A 19,208-nucleotide genomic window follows, 5' to 3' on the forward strand; every position below is an offset into this window, starting at 1 on the left:
CCACCGGACATATTATTCTGAACACACGGTCCGTCACAGTAAATCTTCCGGGTTTTTTTTAGACTTCATGCAGCCGGAAATCTGCGAAATAAAATCGTCAAACAATCAATCCTGTGTTGTTTCTTCAGATCGATGTTTAAAGAAGATGATCAGCTGACCGAGGAGAGATAAAGATCTGATCTCAGGTCAGTAACTTACAAACAAACGAATCAGTCAGACTTTAAACATCACAGGTTCACTATCACTGGTTATTTAAACATCACAGGTTCACTATCACTGGTTATTTAAACATCACAGGTTCACTATCACTGATTATTTAAACATCACAGGTTCACTGGTTATTTAAACATCACAGGTTCACTATCACTGATTATTTAAATATCACAGGTTCACTATCACTGATTATTTAAACATCACAGGTTCACTATCACTGGTTATTTAAACATCACAGGTTCACTATCACTGGTTATTTAAACATCACAGGTTCACTATCACTGATTATTTAAACATCACAGGTTCACTATCACTGATTATTTAAACATCACAGGTTCACTATCACTGGTTATTTAAACATCACAGGTTCACTATCACTGGTTATTTAAACATCACAGGTTCACTATCACTGGTTATTTAAACATCACAGGTTCACTGGTTATTTAAACATCTCAGGTTCACTATCACTGGTTATTTAAACATCACAGGTTCACTGGTTATTTAAACATCTCAGGTTCACTATCACTGATTATTTAAACATCACAGGTTCACTGGTTATTTAAACATCACAGGTTCACTATCACTGATTATTTAAACATCACAGGTTCACTGGTTATTTAAACATCACAGGTTCACTATCACTGGTTATTTAAACATCACAGGTTCACTATCACTGATTATTTAAACATCACAGGTTCACTATCACTGATTATTTAAACATCACAGGTTCACTATCACTGGTTATTTAAACATCACAGGTTCACTATCACTGGTTATTTAAACATCACAGGTTCACTGGTTATTTAAACATCACAGGTTCACTATCACTGGTTATTTAAACATCACAGGTTCACTATCACTGGTTATTTAAACATCACAGGTTCACTATCACTGGTTATTTAAACATCACAGGTTCACTGGTTATTTAAACATCACAGGTTCACTATCACTGGTTATTTAAACATCACAGGTTCACTATCACTGATTATTTAAACATCACAGGTTCACTATCACTGGTTATTTAAACATCACAGGTGCACTATCACTGGTTATTTAAACATCACAGGTTCACTGGTTATTTAAACATCACAGGTTCACTATCACTGATTATTTAAACATCACAGGTTCACTATCACTGATTATTTAAACATCACAGGTTCACTGGTTATTTAAACATCACAGGTTCACTATCACTGATTATTTAAACATCACAGGTTCACTATCACTGGTTATTTAAACATCACAGGTTCACTATCACTGATTATTTAAACATCACAGGTTCACTATCACTGGTTATTTAAACATCACAGGTTCACTGGTTATTTAAACATCACAGGTTCACTATCACTGATTATTTAAACATCACAGGTTCACTGGTTATTTAAACATCACAGGTTCACTATCACTGATTATTTAAATATCACAGGTTCACTATCACTGATTATTTAAACATCACAGGTTCACTATCACTGGTTATTTAAACATCACAGGTTCACTATCACTGGTTATTTAAACATCACAGGTTCACTATCACTGGTTATTTAAACATCACAGGTTCACTGGTTATTTAAACATCTCAGGTTCACTATCACTGGTTATTTAAACATCACAGGTTCACTGGTTATTTAAACATCTCAGGTTCACTATCACTGGTTATTTAAACATCACAGGTTCACTATCACTGATTATTTAAACATCACAGGTTCACTGGTTATTTAAACATCACAGGTTCACTATCACTGGTTATTTAAACATCACAGGTTCACTATCACTGATTATTTAAACATCACAGGTTCACTATCACTGATTATTTAAACATCACAGGTTCACTATCACTGGTTATTTAAACATCACAGGTTCACTATCACTGGTTATTTAAACATCACAGGTTCACTATCACTGGTTATTTAAACATCACAGGTTCACTGGTTATTTAAACATCACAGGTTCACTATCACTGGTTATTTAAACATCACAGGTTCACTGGTTATTTAAACATCACAGGTTCACTATCACTGGTTATTTAAACATCACAGGTTCACTATCACTGGTTATTTAAACATCACAGGTTCACTATCACTGGTTATTTAAACATCACAGGTTCACTGGTTATTTAAACATCACAGGTTCACTATCACTGATTATTTAAACATCACAGGTTCACTATCACTGATTATTTAAACATCACAGGTTCACTGGTTATTTAAACATCACAGGTTCACTATCACTGATTATTTAAACATCACAGGTTCACTATCACTGATTATTTAAACATCACAGGTTCACTGGTTATTTAAACATCACAGGTTCACTATCACTGGTTATTTAAACATCACAGGTTCACTATCACTGGTTATTTAAACATCACAGGTTCACTATCACTGATTATTTAAACATCACAGGTTCACTATCACTGGTTATTTAAACATCACAGGTGCACTATCACTGGTTATTTAAACATCACAGGTTCACTGGTTATTTAAACATCACAGGTTCACTATCACTGATTATTTAAACATCACAGGTTCACTATCACTGATTATTTAAACATCACAGGTTCACTGGTTATTTAAACATCACAGGTTCACTATCACTGGTTATTTAAACATCACAGGTTCACTGGTTATTTAAACATCACAGGTTCACTATCACTGATTATTTAAACATCACAGGTTCACTATCACTGATTATTTAAACATCACAGGTTCACTGGTTATTTAAACCTCACAGGTTCACTATCACTGATTATTTAAACATCACAGGTTCACTATCACTGATTATTTAAACATCACAGGTTCACTGGTTATTTAAACATCACAGGTTCACTATCACTGATTATTTAAACATCACAGGTTCACTATCACTGGTTATTTAAACATCACAGGTTCACTGGTTATTTAAACATCACAGGTTCACTATCACTGATTATTTAAACATCACAGGTTCACTGATTATTTAAACATCACAGGTTCACTATCACTGGTTATTTAAACATCACAGGTTCACTGATTATTTAAACATCACAGGTTCACTATCACTGATTATTTAAACATCACAGGTTCACTATCACTGATTATTTAAACATCACAGGTTCACTATCACTGATTATTTAAACATCACAGGTTCACTATCACTGATTATTTAAACATCACAGGTTCACTGATTATTTAAACATCACAGGTTCACTATCACTGGTTATTTAAACATCACAGGTTCACTATCACTGATTATTTAAACATCACAGGTTCACTATCACTGATTATTTAAACATCACAGGTTCACTATCACTGATTATTTAAACATCACAGGTTCACTGATTATTTAAACATCTCAGGTTCACTATCACTGATTATTTAAACATCTCAGGTTCACTATCACTGATTATTTAAACATCACAGGTTCACTATCACTGGTTATTTAAACATCACAGGTTCACTATCACTGATTATTTAAACATCACAGGTTCACTGTCACTGATTATTGAAACATCACAGGTTCACTATCACTGATTATTTAAACATCACAGGTTCACTGATTATTTAAACATCACAGGTTCACTATCACTGATTGTTTAAACATCACAGGTTCACTATCACTGATTATTTAAACATCACAGGTTCACTATCACTGGTTATTTAAACATCACAGGTTCACTATCACTGGTTATTTAAACATCACAGGTTCACTATCACTGATTATTTAAACATCTCAGGTTCACTGGTTATTTAAACATCTCAGGTTCACTATCACTGATTATTTAAACATCACAGGTTCACTGATTATTTAAACATCTCAGGTTCACTGATTATTTAAACATCACAGGTTCACTATCACTGATTATTTAAACATCTCAGGTTCACTGATTATTTAAACATCACAGGTTCACTGATTATTTAAACATCTCAGGTTCACTGATTATTTAAACATCACAGGTTCACTGATTATTTAAACATCACAGGTTCACTGATGATTTAAACATCACAGGTTCACTGATTATTTAAACATCTCAGGTTCACTATCACTGGTTATTTAAACATCACAGGTTCACTGATTATTTAAACATCACAGGTTCACTATCACTGATTATTTAAACATCACAGGTTCACTATCACTGGTTATTTAAACATCACAGGTTCACTGATTATTTAAACATCACAGGTTCACTATCACTGATTATTTAAACATCACAGGTTCACTATCACTGATTATTTAAACATCACAGGTTCACTATCACTGATTATTTAAACATCACAGGTTCACTGATTATTTAAACATCACAGGTTCACTATCACTGGTTATTTAAACATCACAGGTTCACTATCACTGATTATTTAAACATCACAGGTTCACTATCACTGATTATTTAAACATCACAGGTTCACTGATTATTTAAACATCACAGGTTCACTATCACTGGTTATTTAAACATCACAGGTTCACTGGTTATTTAAACATCACAGGTTCACTATCACTGATTATTTAAACATCACAGGTTCACTATCACTGATTATTTAAACATCACAGGTTCACTGGTTATTTAAACATCTCAGGTTCACTATCACTGATTATTTAAACATCACAGGTTCACTGATTATTTAAACATCTCAGGTTCACTATCACTGATTATTTAAACATCACAGGTTCACTATCACTGATTATTTAAACATCACAGGTTCACTGATTATTGAAACATCTCAGGTTCACTATCACTGATTATTTAAACATCACAGGTTCACTGATTATTTAAACATCTCAGGTTCACTATCACTGATTATTTAAACATCTCAGGTTCACTATCACTGATTATTTAAACATCTCAGGTTCACTGTCACTGGTTATTTAAACATCACAGGTTCACTGATTATTTAAACATCTCAGGTTCACTGTCACTGGTTATTTAAACATCTCAGGTTCACTGTCACTGGTTATTTAAACATCTCAGGTTCACTGTCACTGGTTATTTAAACATCTCAGGTTCACTGTCACTGATTATTATTTATGAACATAACAAACAGTGAACACTAAGTTCGTTGGAGCACATAAATAACATTAAACTAACTTCTGATCTCGCATGAAGAAATAAAAACATAAATTCTGTAATAAGAAATAAGAATCTTTAATCGACCTTTAAAAAGAAAAGCAGCTTTAATCATGTGTTGAATTTCTCGACACTATACGAACTGCAAGCTGTGGTGCAAAAAGCTGCAAAAAACATTTCATGAACCCCCCCCCCCAAAAAAATAAATAAATAAATAAATAAATAAATGATGAACAGACATTGTGGAGGTTCTAACCCACTTTTACTGAGGGGGCCAAACTGGGGCCAGTTGTTTTGTCAGAGAGGAAATTAAACCCAGGTGAAAAATAGACAAAGATCATAGCTTTAAAATATATGTTGTGCCAAATGATAACGCTCATCTTAAAATACCACGAAATACCATGATTTATATTTGTGTCAGTAATAATATTTAATACTCGATTGTGAGTCCGGTTGTTGAGTTACTGTGTATGTGTTATTAGGAGGGCCACAGGGGGGACCAAGGTCAGTGTTACTGGGGCACTGGCCCCTGTTGGCCCCTGCCTACAACCGCCCATGGACATCGGCACGTCTGCGAATAACGTAGCCTGAGCCGATGTTTATTTGTTGGGCAAAATCAATTTGATGCTAGTATCTAGTACACGCTACTAAGACTTTCATTTCTGCCACAAAACAACTTGAAACTAATTTTAGAATATGAAACGGTCATTTTATAACCCATTCAACTAATAATGGGCTAAGAAGTAAAATAACATAAATAATTTTCTTTCTTTTGAAATAATAAACCCACAGAATTAAGCTTCCTAATTATGATATTTATTTAAATAGTCTGTCTCTTTATTTAGAAACATCTTTTTTAATCTATATATTTTTATTTATCTTAAGATGAAAACGTGTAGTCTTCATGTTGAAATATCCTTTTGAATACTAAATGTATTTATTTGTAATATTTCTTTCCTTTCTTCTCCTCCATTCTTCTTTTCTTTTGTCCCCGTTTTAGAATGGAGCTTTCATCTTTACTTGATGAACTTCATCTCTCCTCCTCCTCAGAGAAGCGCCTCCCCTCTCCCACTCTTCCTCCAATCACAGAGCTCCTGACTCGGCTGCAGGAGAAGCTGATTGGTGCATCATCAGACTCTGAAAAGACCACGTTGATTGGTCGGGTTGAGCGTCTCTTCCTGATCGCTGACCCTGATTGGCTGTTCCCCCAAGCCTCACAGGCCAATCAGGATGCTCAGCGTGAGGATCTTCAGGCGGCGTACAGCTCTCTTGTCTGCGCTCTGATTGGCTGTGCCGCTCTGCCGCTCTGTGAAGACGACTGCAGCTCTCTGCCGGCCTCAGCCTATCGTAGCATCCCGTGCAGAGCAGAACCGGTATGCTCCGCCCTCTCCGCGTTGCTGGGTACTCTGGGAAATACAGGAGGTCTGGATGTTCTGCTGCTGGCTGTAGCTCTGCCCATCTGTGTGTTTGCTGTCACACACTTTCAGGTGAGAAGTCGTAACATTGTTAAACACTTTCACTCACCTTTACATTTCTTTCTTAAAGGTGTCTCAGCGCGTGAACGATTAAAAGTGGAGACGTCTTTGGAGACATCTTGCTTTAGTTTTTACCAGATACCAGAATCATATTCCATCTTTGATTCTCTCTCTATGCCTGTGTTCAGGATCAGGCGTGGACCAGCTCCTCCTCCCGAAAGGCGGCTCAGAGACTGCAGGAGGCGCTGCTGAGGGCAGGTCGCTGGAGGGACTCCCCCCACCTCCTGATGGGGGACGTGAGTCAGGGTGAGGAGGAAGGGGGGAAGAAGAAGAAGCGCAGAGGAATAGTGGGAGGAATCCTGGACGTCCTGCAGCCTCAGCTGGCCAAGTGAGGAACAGTTTCTGGACTGTAGATGAGAGAGAGAGAGTGTTTGTGTTTTTAGTCCAGCAGGTGCAGAGACCACAAAAGTACACAAAAGTACACACATTCATACTCAGATTTCATGTGTTTAAAGTTTTATAGTCAGGGATCTTGTGTTATAGTTGAATGCATGGCTGCTCATTGTTTGTTGTAAACTTTGGTAACAGTGTCCGTTGTCTTTTTAAGTCAGGACACTGTTGGAAGAAAGATCCTAAAACTCCTGAAGTTTTGCAGGATGAGCTTCATTCACACAAACAGCTGAATTTTTCACTCAGACTTGATTTTCTCCTGCCAGTCCTGCAGTACTTTTTTCTCTGCAAAAAGTCAGAATGCTGATGTGAGAAAAGGAGAAAACAGCAGGTTATGATGTGTTTGTGTGTTGCAGGGACTCGTGGCATCGCTGTGAAGCAGTGAAACTGGTGTTTGCATGGACTCTCCTGCAGGTCAGTTTAACTGTGACAAGTAAATTATGAGGCTGACTAATGACTCATTTTGATTTCTAACTGTGTGTGTGTGTGTGTGTGTGTGTGTGTGTGTGTGAGCAGGTGACTCGACCTGCTCTCTCCCCTCACCTGGCCCGCCTCCTCCCACCCTCCCTCCTCTTCAACGACCACTTCAGACAAGAGAACTGCATTCTGGGAGTTCGCTGTCTGCACCACGTCGTGCTCAACACAGTGAGAACACACACACACAGACATTTTTATATTTAATAGTGAACAACATTGTGGACTCGCCCTGCTCTTCACAAACGTTCTCCGTGGCCGAGCGGTTTGAGTAGCACCTCACAGCTGATTGGTTAGCAGAAACTTCACAAACTCATCGTGAATTTGAACTCCTTTTGAACGTGTTTCTGCCGCCTCACAGCAGCAATCTGAACTCTTCTTACTTTTCTCTTCTCCTCAGAACCTTTTAAAAATCTGTTCAGCTTCTCTAGGAGTGAAAATAGTTTAGTTCATACTGTCGTCATACGGAGAACGACTCAAACCTGTACAAACTGCACACACAGTTTACTACTGTATAATAATTAAGATGGTCAAACTATTCAAACAGCTTTGCAGTGCAGGTTGTAGAACAAAAAGGTGATGTGTGAGGTTGTTGTTAAGGACAATGAGACAAACATGAATAAATACACACTCTCCATGAGGACTTTAATGTGTGTGTGTGTGATTTTCAGCCGGCTGCAGATCTCCGTCAGTTCAACAGAGCAGAAGTTATCTACCAGGCTTTGTTCAAACACCTGTACACCACGGAGGCTGCTGTCATACAGGTAACACAAACACAGACACACACAGGTGTAAATGGTGTATAGACTTCTGACTGCTCAGAGGAGGAGCTACTTCTCTGCTCTGTGACTTTAAATCATTAGAGTTCAAGACTCCAGGAGATGACCTCACAGGTCAAAGTTTAAACGATAGAATAATGGACTTTTTTCTTTTTTTGGATAGCTTTTAAAATGTGTCACACACAATGCATTGTGGGATTGTAAACAGACATTAGAGTACCTGCACTCTTCATTTTGATTGTGTGTGTGTCTGTGTCTGTGTGTCTGCAGCCCGCCCTGTCGTGTTTGTCGGACCTGTTGTTGGTTTTGGAGAAGCCCCCCTCCTCTCTCGCCCCGTCCTTGTCCCCCAGAAAGCCCTGTCGCCATGACGACGTGCTGCGCCTGGTCCTGACCCACATGGAAGCAGAGCACAAAGTGGCCCTAAGACGCGTCTACGCCTCTGCTCTGCCTCCATTCATAGACAGGTGAGGGAGTTTGTTTTCCACCCCTGGTCCAGCAGGCGGACGGGCGGGGTTAGTGGTGTGGCAGCAGGATCTCAGGGTGTGTTTGTTTTGTTCTGCGGGTTCAGGATGGGCATGGCGGTTTGCAGACACCTGAAGCGGCTAGAGCGGGTGGTGCTGGGATACCTGGAGGTCAGGGATCCACCTGAAGAGACGAGTCGACTGAAGATCCTGGAGGCGCTGCAGAAAACCATCAGAACAGCCTGGCCACGGTCTGAACACACACACACACACACACACACACACACACACACACACACACACACACACACACACACACACACACACACACACACACACACACACACACACACACACACACACACACACACACACACACACACAAACTTAGCAAAAGATCAACTCTGACCTCTAGTGGCCAAATGTGGGAGCCGCTACTGAACTCTCTCTCTCTCTCTCTCTCTCTCTCTCTCTCTCTCAGGATTGCGGGCCGTGTCACCGTGCTGCTGCGTTGCCTGTTGAAGTTGCTGCTCGATGTTTCTTCAGACTCTCAGCTCAGTGATTCAGTTCGTCAGGAGCTGATGAATCAAACGACTGTTTGTATCGAACAGCTGGACGGTGTCTCTCAGGGAAACCTACAGGTGTGTTTACCTGCTGAATACGTCACCTGTAGTCTGTAGAGTCTGTATTGGAGCAGCAGCCGTGCTGTGCATGAATGAGGACACCGGTGTTTCAGGGACGACACAGTCTGATGGTGGTGGCTGGGCGTCAGGGACGTCGGGTGGTAGTCGTTTCAGATCACCTCGCTGAAAGTTGGGGGAGCTCCGTCTACTCGAGAGTCTGGCTTCTGCTGGGACAAGGCCTCCTGGGCTTCTGGCACTAAGGGGGGGGTGGGGGTCCATAGCAGCAGGCCGTCCTCACCAACAATCCTGAGGAACCTTACTTTAAAGTTATAAGAAATGCTGCGTTCAGGGGACGTGGGAAATGGAGCTTATATCAAACTGTTGCTTGTTTCCTTTCTTTGTGTTCATTGTAGCCAGAATGGAGACTTTGCAGACGAAGTCATGACCTGATCAGCTGTGGTTTTATGAATCAATAATCAAAAGAAGTTATTATAGATGTTAGAAGACATTCATCTCTCTCCTCTGATCATGAACGACACAGCAATTGAAACTGTACAGCAGTTTAAGTATCTTGTATATTGACGACAAATTGACTTGTCTGTACACAAATGCAAAGGCTCAACAGCGCCTCTATTTTCTGAGGAAACATTGAAGTATTATCTGGAGGGGGCGGGGCATTGTCTGTCCAAAATGAGAGCAAACTGGACAAGATTGTTAAACTAGCAAGATAACTGGGAAAAAAATGTGCAGCATTTCTTACCTAGACAGACCAGTTCACACTAAATTTAGCCAACAAGATCACAGCAGACCCTCTGCACCCTCTTTGGTCTGAGTATGAACTCCGGACCAGGATGAGGACTAAAATAGGCGTCACTTCCTTTGTACCACGCAGCATTCAGTTTACAGTATAAAGAAGCTCTGATGACACAGGAGGAACTTGGCACTCTGCTCTATTTGAACTTATTTTGTTCTATCATTTTATACGCTGGCCTTCTGATGTCTTTTGCTTTTTGTGAGGAAAACCCGACCCGATGTCCATTTTTGATTTCAAACATCAAAATGATGTTGATGTTGAGTTTGTGCTTCAGACTGCAGAGATTTTTAACGTTTTCTTTAACTCTTATATCACACTCACATGTCTCTCTCTGTCCGTCAGCCTCTCCTCCTGCAGGTCGACAGCAGCTGCTGCAGCTCCGACATCCTCAGTTGCCTCACAAAAATAACTACAACAACAGACAGGTGATGAGGCACACCTGGAACAGACGCAGAGAGGACAGAGCAGCTGTTTCCTGACAGACAGATTGATGGGCGCACGAGCAGAGGACCAATGTTTGCCTCCGGGATTTAGGAGCGCAGAGACAAAAACAAAGACCAAGATGCAGTTAAAAACAGTTTAATTAAAAGATAAATATCATCGTCATTCATTTGGCTTCAAAGATAAAAAATATGGCTACAATAAACGTTCATGAAGGTGCGTTGAGCGTTATATTTGTAAGTGCTTCGTGTTCAGCTCAGTGTTGTTTCTTCACAGACGGTGCGTTCAAACACCTCAGAAATATTCAGTCACAGTGATGAATGTCTTTGGCTTCATGTCACAAAAGTCATGCTGATGCTGTGCAGGACTTAATGTTGTTAAAAGTATATATATTTTTTTTTCATCGGACCCTGCTGTCATGTCAGTGTTCATAATGTTAGAAGATGCAGGATTTTTAACATTAATATAGCAGATAGTCTATCTACAAACCCCCAGTGATGAGAAAAGTCCATCCTCTCCGTCTTTTACCTGCTCCACTTTTCAGAAAATGTGTGCTCAAACAGGCTGTTTGGAGATTTTCCCTTCATGACATCACAAAGGGCAGTAGCCCCTCCCTCAGGTGGGTGACACTCCCACAGCTAGGTGTTTGTTCTGCTCTCTGAGTCTGCCTTCTCACCGTAAACAATAGGACATGGAGCGATAAAGCCCGAGTACACCCAAGCCCTTCCAGAGAAGGGGCGTGGTCAGACACAGCTCATTTACATATTTAAAGGTACAGACACAGAAACATGATCAAATACAGGATCAGAGTGGATTTAGAACAGGACACTTCACAGACATGTTTTGAGGAGCTCTGAGACTTATTTAAACTGGTTGAAGAGGAGGAGAATATGTGACCTTTAAAGGGGGATTCTGGTCCATATCTTTACATATTTTGGAATAGCTTTCAGAGATTGATTCAGTTGGAAAACGCAAAATAGGCTGTCATGGCTGCAGTGTAATCATTGGAGACAAATGGCTTCCAATCAGTGTACTACAAGTTCACTCAAAGTTATTCTTTTTGCCAGGTTGTTATTTTCAGTGGCTGACAATGTAACAGAAGAGATCCCTAGAGGGACAGGCTTTTTGTGGTCACTCCATTGACAGTTATTCAATTTTGCAGAACGGTGAACTAACTGTTCAACTGCTGCCTTAATCGAAGACTTTGTCTTTTGTTTTTCTTTGGTGTTTTGATTGTCCGTTTGGATGTAACACAAATACTCAAAATATTTAACCAATTGAGGCAGCAATAGAAAGCAACGACCATGGCCGACACGGTAAAATGACTGTTTCTGTGAATGGAGTCTGGTGTGTTTGGATAGAGAGCAGTGTAACAGCTATTTCTGGTTCCAGTAAATCATGTTACCCTTCACCCTGACACATGTTATATGTGTTATTTGGTTTTCTGGTATATAGAAGTTAACTTTACCCTGTAAAGACACGGCACAGTCTCTGTGACATTAGTGTGTGTGTGTATGTGTGTTACGGAGTGTGTGTGAGCAGAGAGTCCAGCTGGTCCAGTTTGTGCTTCAGTCCCAGTAAACTCTCCTCTGTCTCCAGTCGCTTCACCTTCAGGTTCTCCTGCTGATTCCACAAACTGCAGCGCAGACGAGCCTCAACAACAAACGACATGGGCAGGTTTAACTCATGACAATGATCTCTACACATCCACAAACACATCGAGGTTAATCCTCTCGTTCTGTTTCCTGCTGAGCAAATCGTTCTGGATAGATATCACACAGGTGGAGCACATGTTACCATTAGCTTGGATTATCTTAGCACAAAGACTGGAAGCATGGGGAGACACTGCTAGTAAATGGTGATAAGATCAACTTTGGTAAAGTCGTTGATCAGTAAAGACATTTCTTTAATGAAGATAAACTATCATTCTCTGGTTTCTGCCTCCACACTGAATTATTTTATGATTTTTTAAAAACAGCTTTTCTTGTTTCTTGTTCAAGTTTATAATAAAATCTTGTTTACTTTCAGTCGATCCTCTTGTTGTCTCAGTTTTTCTCTCTTCAGCTCCACCTCCCACCTCTCCTCCTGAAAACACACACACACACACACACACACACACACACAGTCAGAGTTACATACTGCTCCTTTAAGAAATGGGATGCACAGACATTATTTATTCGACGTTTAAATGATGAATTTTTTGTGTTATTCAGGTTCTGAACTCACCTCAGTGCTGAGGTCTGATCTCAGTCCAGATGTAGACAGGTAGAAAGTCTCCTCCTCCTCCTCCCTGCTGTAATCCTTCACAGACACATAAAACATACATTCAGAGTGTGTTAAAGGAAGCCACTGCAGATTTACTAAAAGTATTGTATTCAAAACAAAAGGTCTACTAAGCTACTCTAGGGTGTTCATTGGGTTTATGCTTTACCTCTTCTTTCCCATGAAGCCCCTCCTCCATCTGAACAAGACCCCCCTCTTTACGCTGTAGCTCCTTCTCTCGTCGTAGCTCCTCCTCCTTGTTACTTAGTCGCTTCTCCTTCTCGCATAGCTCCTCCTCTAATCCGTCACAATAATCCAACCACACATACACATTTTTTAAATATAAATTCATTTTTATGCCTCACTCAAAAAAAGAGATCTTAAATCATGGACGGAGTATTTATCAAAAAGTATAAATACATTAATGAGAGAATGTTGACTGACCGAGCTGGTTGAGGTGGCGCCCCCTATCTTCTAACTGGCCCACTGCAGCTTTGACCTCCTCCAGTCCAACGCACAGCCCCTGAGAGACGCAGAAACATGGAGGGAGAGAATAAACAATCTATGAGAAAAAGACAATCTTCTACAGTCTTGAGAACTGATGCTTTTTGCTCGTACCAATGAACGATTGCTTAAATACAAAACATGTCAAAGTGTCAGCGGCGCAGTAAAAAAATGCGGGCATAGTGCCGGACCGTTGAGGTGTAGAGGGAGCTGAGTCTGAAGGCAAAGCTCTCGATTGACCGGTCGACCTTCGTTCCAACCCTCACCTGTGGTCATGAGCTATGGCTAGTCACCGAAAGAATAAAATCGCAGATACAAGCGGCCGAAATGAGTTTCCTCATGAGGGTGACTGGGCTCAGAGTTAGAGATAGGGGGAGGAGCTCGGAGTAGAGCCACTACTGCTTCTTATTAAAAGGGAACCAGTTGAGGGGGTTCAGGCATCTGATCAGGATCCTCCTGGACGCCTCCCTTTGGAGGTTTTCCCGACACGCCCAATTGGGAGTAGACTCCAGGGTAGACCCAGGCCGTATCCGAATTGCCAAGTACATACTCAATCTTTCAGTAGGCAGTAGGCAGTACGTACTATCCGTGCTGCATACTGTTAGTACCTACTATTCAGTATGCACACACAGTAGGCAGATATTTGTTCCTACTTCTTCTGACGGCATTTACGTTTCCTGAACCGGCCGCATTCACCCGTTTTTTTTAATTTTTTTTTAGCTTTATTTAAGAAGAGTAATGCGCATATACAGTCAGGTAAACAAAAAACAATATCACAAGTAAATCAAGTAAAAGACAGATTAAATAACTAAATAACATACAGTACATAAAGAAAAGTACAAATGAAAGACAGTAATATACAGAATATAAAATAAACCAATAAAGACGCATTTAAATAGTTAAATCATTATTTAAATAGAGGGGGGAAAGGTTTTATAATAATGCAGATATTTGTTATATTGTCTGTTGTTAATTAAAAGTAGTGATTTCAGTCGGGACTTTAAATTAAGATGAAAAATTGATTAAATTAATCCACGCTCGTTTGTTTTGATTTGGAGGCGGACGCGACGATTTTCGTTTAATTTCGCACAGCATTGTGGGTGGTAAAATACAATTCATTTCCTGAAAGCACGCATCTGATCCATACTGCATAAAACCCGGAAGTTAGTATGCATACTGAAATGTTCAGTATACTGAGGTGGACCCAAAAAATGCATACTGAATGACCACAAAAGTTCAGTATACTGAAACTCCATACTGAATAGTACGTACTGCATACTGACCTGTGACTATTCGGAAAGGGCCCCAGAGTGCTGTCTGTCTGTCCTGATAAAACATCTGAAAGGTGACTCTGGGTTGATTTACTGTGATTGCTGCCATTGCGACCTGACCTCGGATAAGCGAGGGATGGATGGATCTCAAAGTGTTATTAATTAATTTCTATTGTCCTGTAATTTCAATAATACGTTTCTTTACTTATCTTAATGTGAGGAACTCTTTTTCCACATGTAATTAGTCCATAATAAATTAAAACTGTTAACTTTAAATGTGTACCTGTTTGTGTTGTATCTGTCTGTCCAGCTCCTTCAGTTGATCTTCTCTCTGCTGCTGCTGTTGACTGAACACATTCACCTCCTGCACAACAGAAATACATTTTCAAGGCTGTCTTTATTATCCCTGTGAGAGGACAATTTGTTTTGCAGTCAGCAGTAAAATATACAAACATCCAACACTTTTTCACTTGCAGAAAACTCCTGAAAAACTCCTGATATTTGCAGGAGGACACATTTTTCAATTGGACTTCACTCGGAGTTCCTCCTGCCAGACCGCTAGTATTTTTTTTGCAGTAGGTCTGAGTGAGCTGATGTGAGAACGCAGCACATTACTAAACGGCTGCATTGCATTTTCAATTTGCTCTTCTTTGTTCTTCTCCGCTCTTTAGTTGATATTGTGATTCTGTTAGACTAAATGTAGCATTGCTATAAAAAGGCATTATTCTCATTATAACGTCATATAGCAGACTCTGTTGCTTCCTCTTTTTTTATTACATCAGATCTTGATTCAGGAGACACCCAACCCCACCTCCTGTCTGAACGGGATAGTCCCGCTGTGAGGAGCTTATCTGAACAACCAGGTCAGGAGAATTTTAGGAGCAGTCCTCCTGAAATTCTCTATGTGAGAACCGCTACAGAAATTAAAGACTATTGTTGTTTATTGTAAATGATCATACCCAGGTATTTATATTGATGCACAGCCCCATAGTACAGACTGTGTGTGTGTGTGTGTGTGTGTGTGTGTGTGTGTGTGTGTGTGTGTGTGTGTGTGTGTGTGTGTGTGTGTGTGTGTGGTCACCTGTTCGAGATTCTGCAGCTGCTTCTTCCTCTCCTCCACTCGTTCACTGAGCAAAGACAGCAGCTCAGAGTTCTCTGAAACACAAACAGGACAATGTTGACGGATTCTAAGTGTTTCTGTTTCATACTCAACAAAGAACGGTGTCAAAGCTCAGCATAACACTAACAGGGCAAATCAGCAGCAAGAGAATCTGAATTGTGAGAGATGATGTCATACCGTTGAGCTGCTCCTGAGCGGCTGCTGTTTCTCTGACCAACTCTTCTTTGAGATGGCTGAGCTCCTCCCTCTGTTTGGAGAGCTCCGCCTCAACGGCTGACAAACTCCTGAAACACACACACACACACACAAACAGAAACCGGAGTGATTAACACGACACATAATCACACACTTAATGAATCCATCGTCACTCTCATTATCTCATGCTGGTAAAACATTAATACGTTTTCCACTGACAAAAGTCTTTATGAACTTTTCTGATGTTTTCAATTATTGTTTTAACTTTTAAATGGCAAAAACTCCAGTGATTAACCTTTATTTTGTAGAAATGTAGTAAGAAAACAATGAAGCTGATCGAAACAATAAAGTGTGAGTACCTGTCGGCGTGCCGGCGTCTGGCCTCCAGGTGTTTACACTGCTCCTGTATGCTGCTCCTCTCCTCCCTCCTCCTGCTCAGCTCCTCCTGCAACCCCTGCACATTTAACATAATGGACTCAACTCTTTGTTTCCTGTCCTGCTTTTAATTTGATATTCATCAGGTTCAAAAGGGTTTTCAACAACCTGAAAATGCAGCTTGGTTGGATACTAATAATCACTAGAAGTCTAATATTTATTGATTAATTGAAAAAGGGAGATAGAGAAAGTAATCAGTAACAATAGCTTAAAGTTGATCTAGTAACAGAGACTTTTATTGTTTTAAGAGACACTGGGTTGATTTTAAGTATTGGGAATTTACAGCATAATTTTATATAATTATATCAGTTCTTATTGTTCTACTGATTCTTACAAAGTTGTATCATCTTTTTTGAATCTTTTTTTTAACAAAATACATGACAACCTCTACTCTTTTGACAATGGTAACATTTTTAGGTGCCTTTAGAAATTAAAATAAGATGCTAGTTTTATACGCCTTTAATATTCTCCTCCTCTTCAATCAGTTTAAATAAGTCTCAGAGCTCCTCAAAACATGTGTGTGAAGTTTCTTGTTCTAAATCCACTCTGATCCTGTATTTGATCCTGTCTATAAACCCCTCTATTTCAGCCCTGTTCAGAACAGACTGTTTCTGTGTCTGTACCCTTAAATGTATATGAGCTGTGTCTGACCACGCCCCCTCTCTGGAAGGGCTTGGGTGTCTCGGGCTTTCTCGCTCCATGTCCTATTGTTTACGGTGAGAAGGCAGACTCAGAGGACAGAACTAACACCTAGCTGTGGGAGTGTCACCCACCTGGGGGAGGGGTTACTGCCCTTTGTGATGTCATGAAGGGAAAATCTCCAAATGGCCTGTTTGAGCACACATTTTCTGAAAAGTGGAGCAGGCAAAAGACGGAGAGGATGGACTTTTCTCATCAATGGGGGTTTGTAGACAGACTAGAGACACATATTAGTGTTAGAAAACATGGTGAAGTGTATTTTACAAAATATATGGCCTTTAAAAGTGTCAGTTAATCAGCACATCCCCTTCTTTTTGTTTGAATTTCATACCAAGCTACAGCCTTTTAAGACATTAAAATTAGTCTACAGGGCACTTAAGACAGTTTAGATAGACTTTGTCACTTTTTAAATGAGTAATGCAGTTAAAGCAATATGAAAATATTAGTTAAATAAGCTGTAAGTTCAATATTGTTCACCAACCTGCTCTTCAGTTTGCTGTAGTTTTATCTCTTTCAAATGTTTTTCCGCCTCCTTTCTGCGGGACTTAACTTCTTCTTGCAGTTTGATCAGCTCTTCCCTTTTCGTGTCCTCTTCCTCCTGCAGTTTGTCCAATTCGTTCTTCCTCCGGTCCACCTCCTCTCGCTTCTTTTCCAGCTCCTCCTTTTTCTTGTAAACTTCATCATTTATCTCGACCAGCTCGTCTCTTCTTTGATTCAGTTCAGTCTGCTTTGTGTCTAGTTCATCCTTCGTCCTGTGTAGGTCATCATTACTCCTGACCAGTTCCTTCTGCGTCCTCTCCACCTCGTCCTGAAGTCTGTCCAGCTGATCCTGCTTCTTCTTCAGTCGCTGGACACGCCGAGTGCGTTTGATTTTCACTTCCTCCAATGCCTGCTGCTCTGCAAGTATCTCCTGTCGGACCTCTTTTAGCTCTGTAAACACATACACACATTTACATTTGACTATAGACCATTAAATCACAGATGAGCCTGTATTAACAAAGCAGAAATTATTTTTAAAAGAAGTAAACAGCTGTTTTTCCAACATTTTTGAAAATAGGTTTTGATAGAAAGTGTCCCACATTGTACAGAATATGACGTCAGGGATTTGGTGCCTGTAATTATTAGCAAAATGGTAAAGTGCTTCAGGCAAAGTTGTAATCTGCATCCCTTCAAACCCTCTTTTGAGGAGTTTTTAGCAGGTTATTAAACAGAGCGCAAAGATGCCTCCATGAGCTACAAAAACAAACCAGACCATCACTGACAAGACTGATTATTTCTGTGTTGTAGTTTTCAATATTCGTCACCACAGCTGCCTGGGAGGTATCAGATGAACAGAGTTACAGCACTCTGCCAAACAGCCTTTTGTTCCCGAGAAACTGAGAGATATGTTTGCCTTTTTGTTTAATAATTAAAGTTTCTGGTAACTGCAACTGGGTCCAGTTCCTTATGTTTCCTGAATATGACAAACTAACCTTAAATTGAAAATAAAAAGTCAAAAGAAAATAGGGTTAGCGTTTTAAAAATCCCTAACTCTTATAACCTTTGTCCACGCCGACCTAAAGTTCCTCAGGAGCTTCAGGCTTAAAAAAACTTCTTAATGGGACTTCCTGCTGTGTGTGTGTTGTTACCTGCTCTGTGTGTGTTGTTACCTGCTCGGTGTGTGTTGTTACCTGCTCTGTGTGTGTTGTTACCTGCTCGGTGTGTGTTGTTACCTGCTCTGTGTGTGTTGTTACCTGCTCTGTGTGTGTTGTTACCTGCTCTGTGTGTGATGTTACCTGCTCGGTGTGTGTTGTTACCTGCTCTGTGTGTGATGTTACCTGCTCGGTGTGTGTTGTTACCTGCTCTGTGTGTGATGTTACCTGCTCGGTGTGTGTTGTTACCTGCTCTGTGTGTGTTGTTACCTGCTCGGTGTGTGTTGTTACCTGCTCGGTGTGTGTTGTTACCTGCTCTGTGT

General features: G+C 40.2%; 2 protein-coding genes across 5 annotated transcripts in view; one reads left to right on the forward strand and one right to left on the reverse strand.

Annotated features, from left to right (window-relative positions):
- tti2 (TELO2 interacting protein 2) lies at positions 1-12,800 on the forward strand. Its single transcript, XM_029279218.2, has 10 exons — positions 1-185; positions 6,252-6,738; positions 6,915-7,114; positions 7,533-7,590; positions 7,693-7,821; positions 8,322-8,414; positions 8,700-8,893; positions 8,998-9,141; positions 9,372-9,531; positions 10,670-12,800. Exons 2-10 carry the CDS (start codon positions 6,253-6,255, stop codon positions 10,754-10,756), a joined length of 1,551 nt encoding a protein of 516 aa, XP_029135051.2. The 5' UTR covers positions 1-185; position 6,252; the 3' UTR covers positions 10,757-12,800.
- Positions 10,891-19,208, reverse strand: part of cntrl (centriolin) — a 25,471-nt gene continuing 17,153 nt past the window's right edge. For 3 of the 4 annotated variants that reach the window (XM_020643226.3, XM_020643225.3, XM_020643228.3), the window contains exons 21-30: positions 17,736-18,184; positions 16,480-16,574; positions 16,103-16,209; positions 15,887-15,960; positions 15,089-15,169; positions 13,475-13,553; positions 13,200-13,327; positions 12,995-13,069; positions 12,791-12,853; positions 10,891-12,421 (exon numbers count right to left, since the gene is read on the reverse strand). In XM_020643226.3, coding sequence (XP_020498882.3) covers positions 12,290-12,421; positions 12,791-12,853; positions 12,995-13,069; positions 13,200-13,327; positions 13,475-13,553; positions 15,089-15,169; positions 15,887-15,960; positions 16,103-16,209; positions 16,480-16,574; positions 17,736-18,184 — 1,283 coding nt within the window. In that variant the 3' untranslated portion in view covers positions 10,891-12,289. The remainder of the gene's footprint in view (positions 12,422-12,790; positions 12,854-12,994; positions 13,070-13,199; positions 13,328-13,474; positions 13,554-15,088; positions 15,170-15,886; positions 15,961-16,102; positions 16,210-16,479; positions 16,575-17,735; positions 18,185-19,208) is intronic. The other variant, XM_020643227.3, reaches the window with a different exon arrangement.

This window comes from Labrus bergylta, chromosome 2, assembly GCF_963930695.1.
Source record: "Labrus bergylta chromosome 2, fLabBer1.1, whole genome shotgun sequence".
NCBI classification, from domain to species: domain Eukaryota; kingdom Metazoa; phylum Chordata; class Actinopteri; order Labriformes; family Labridae; genus Labrus; species Labrus bergylta.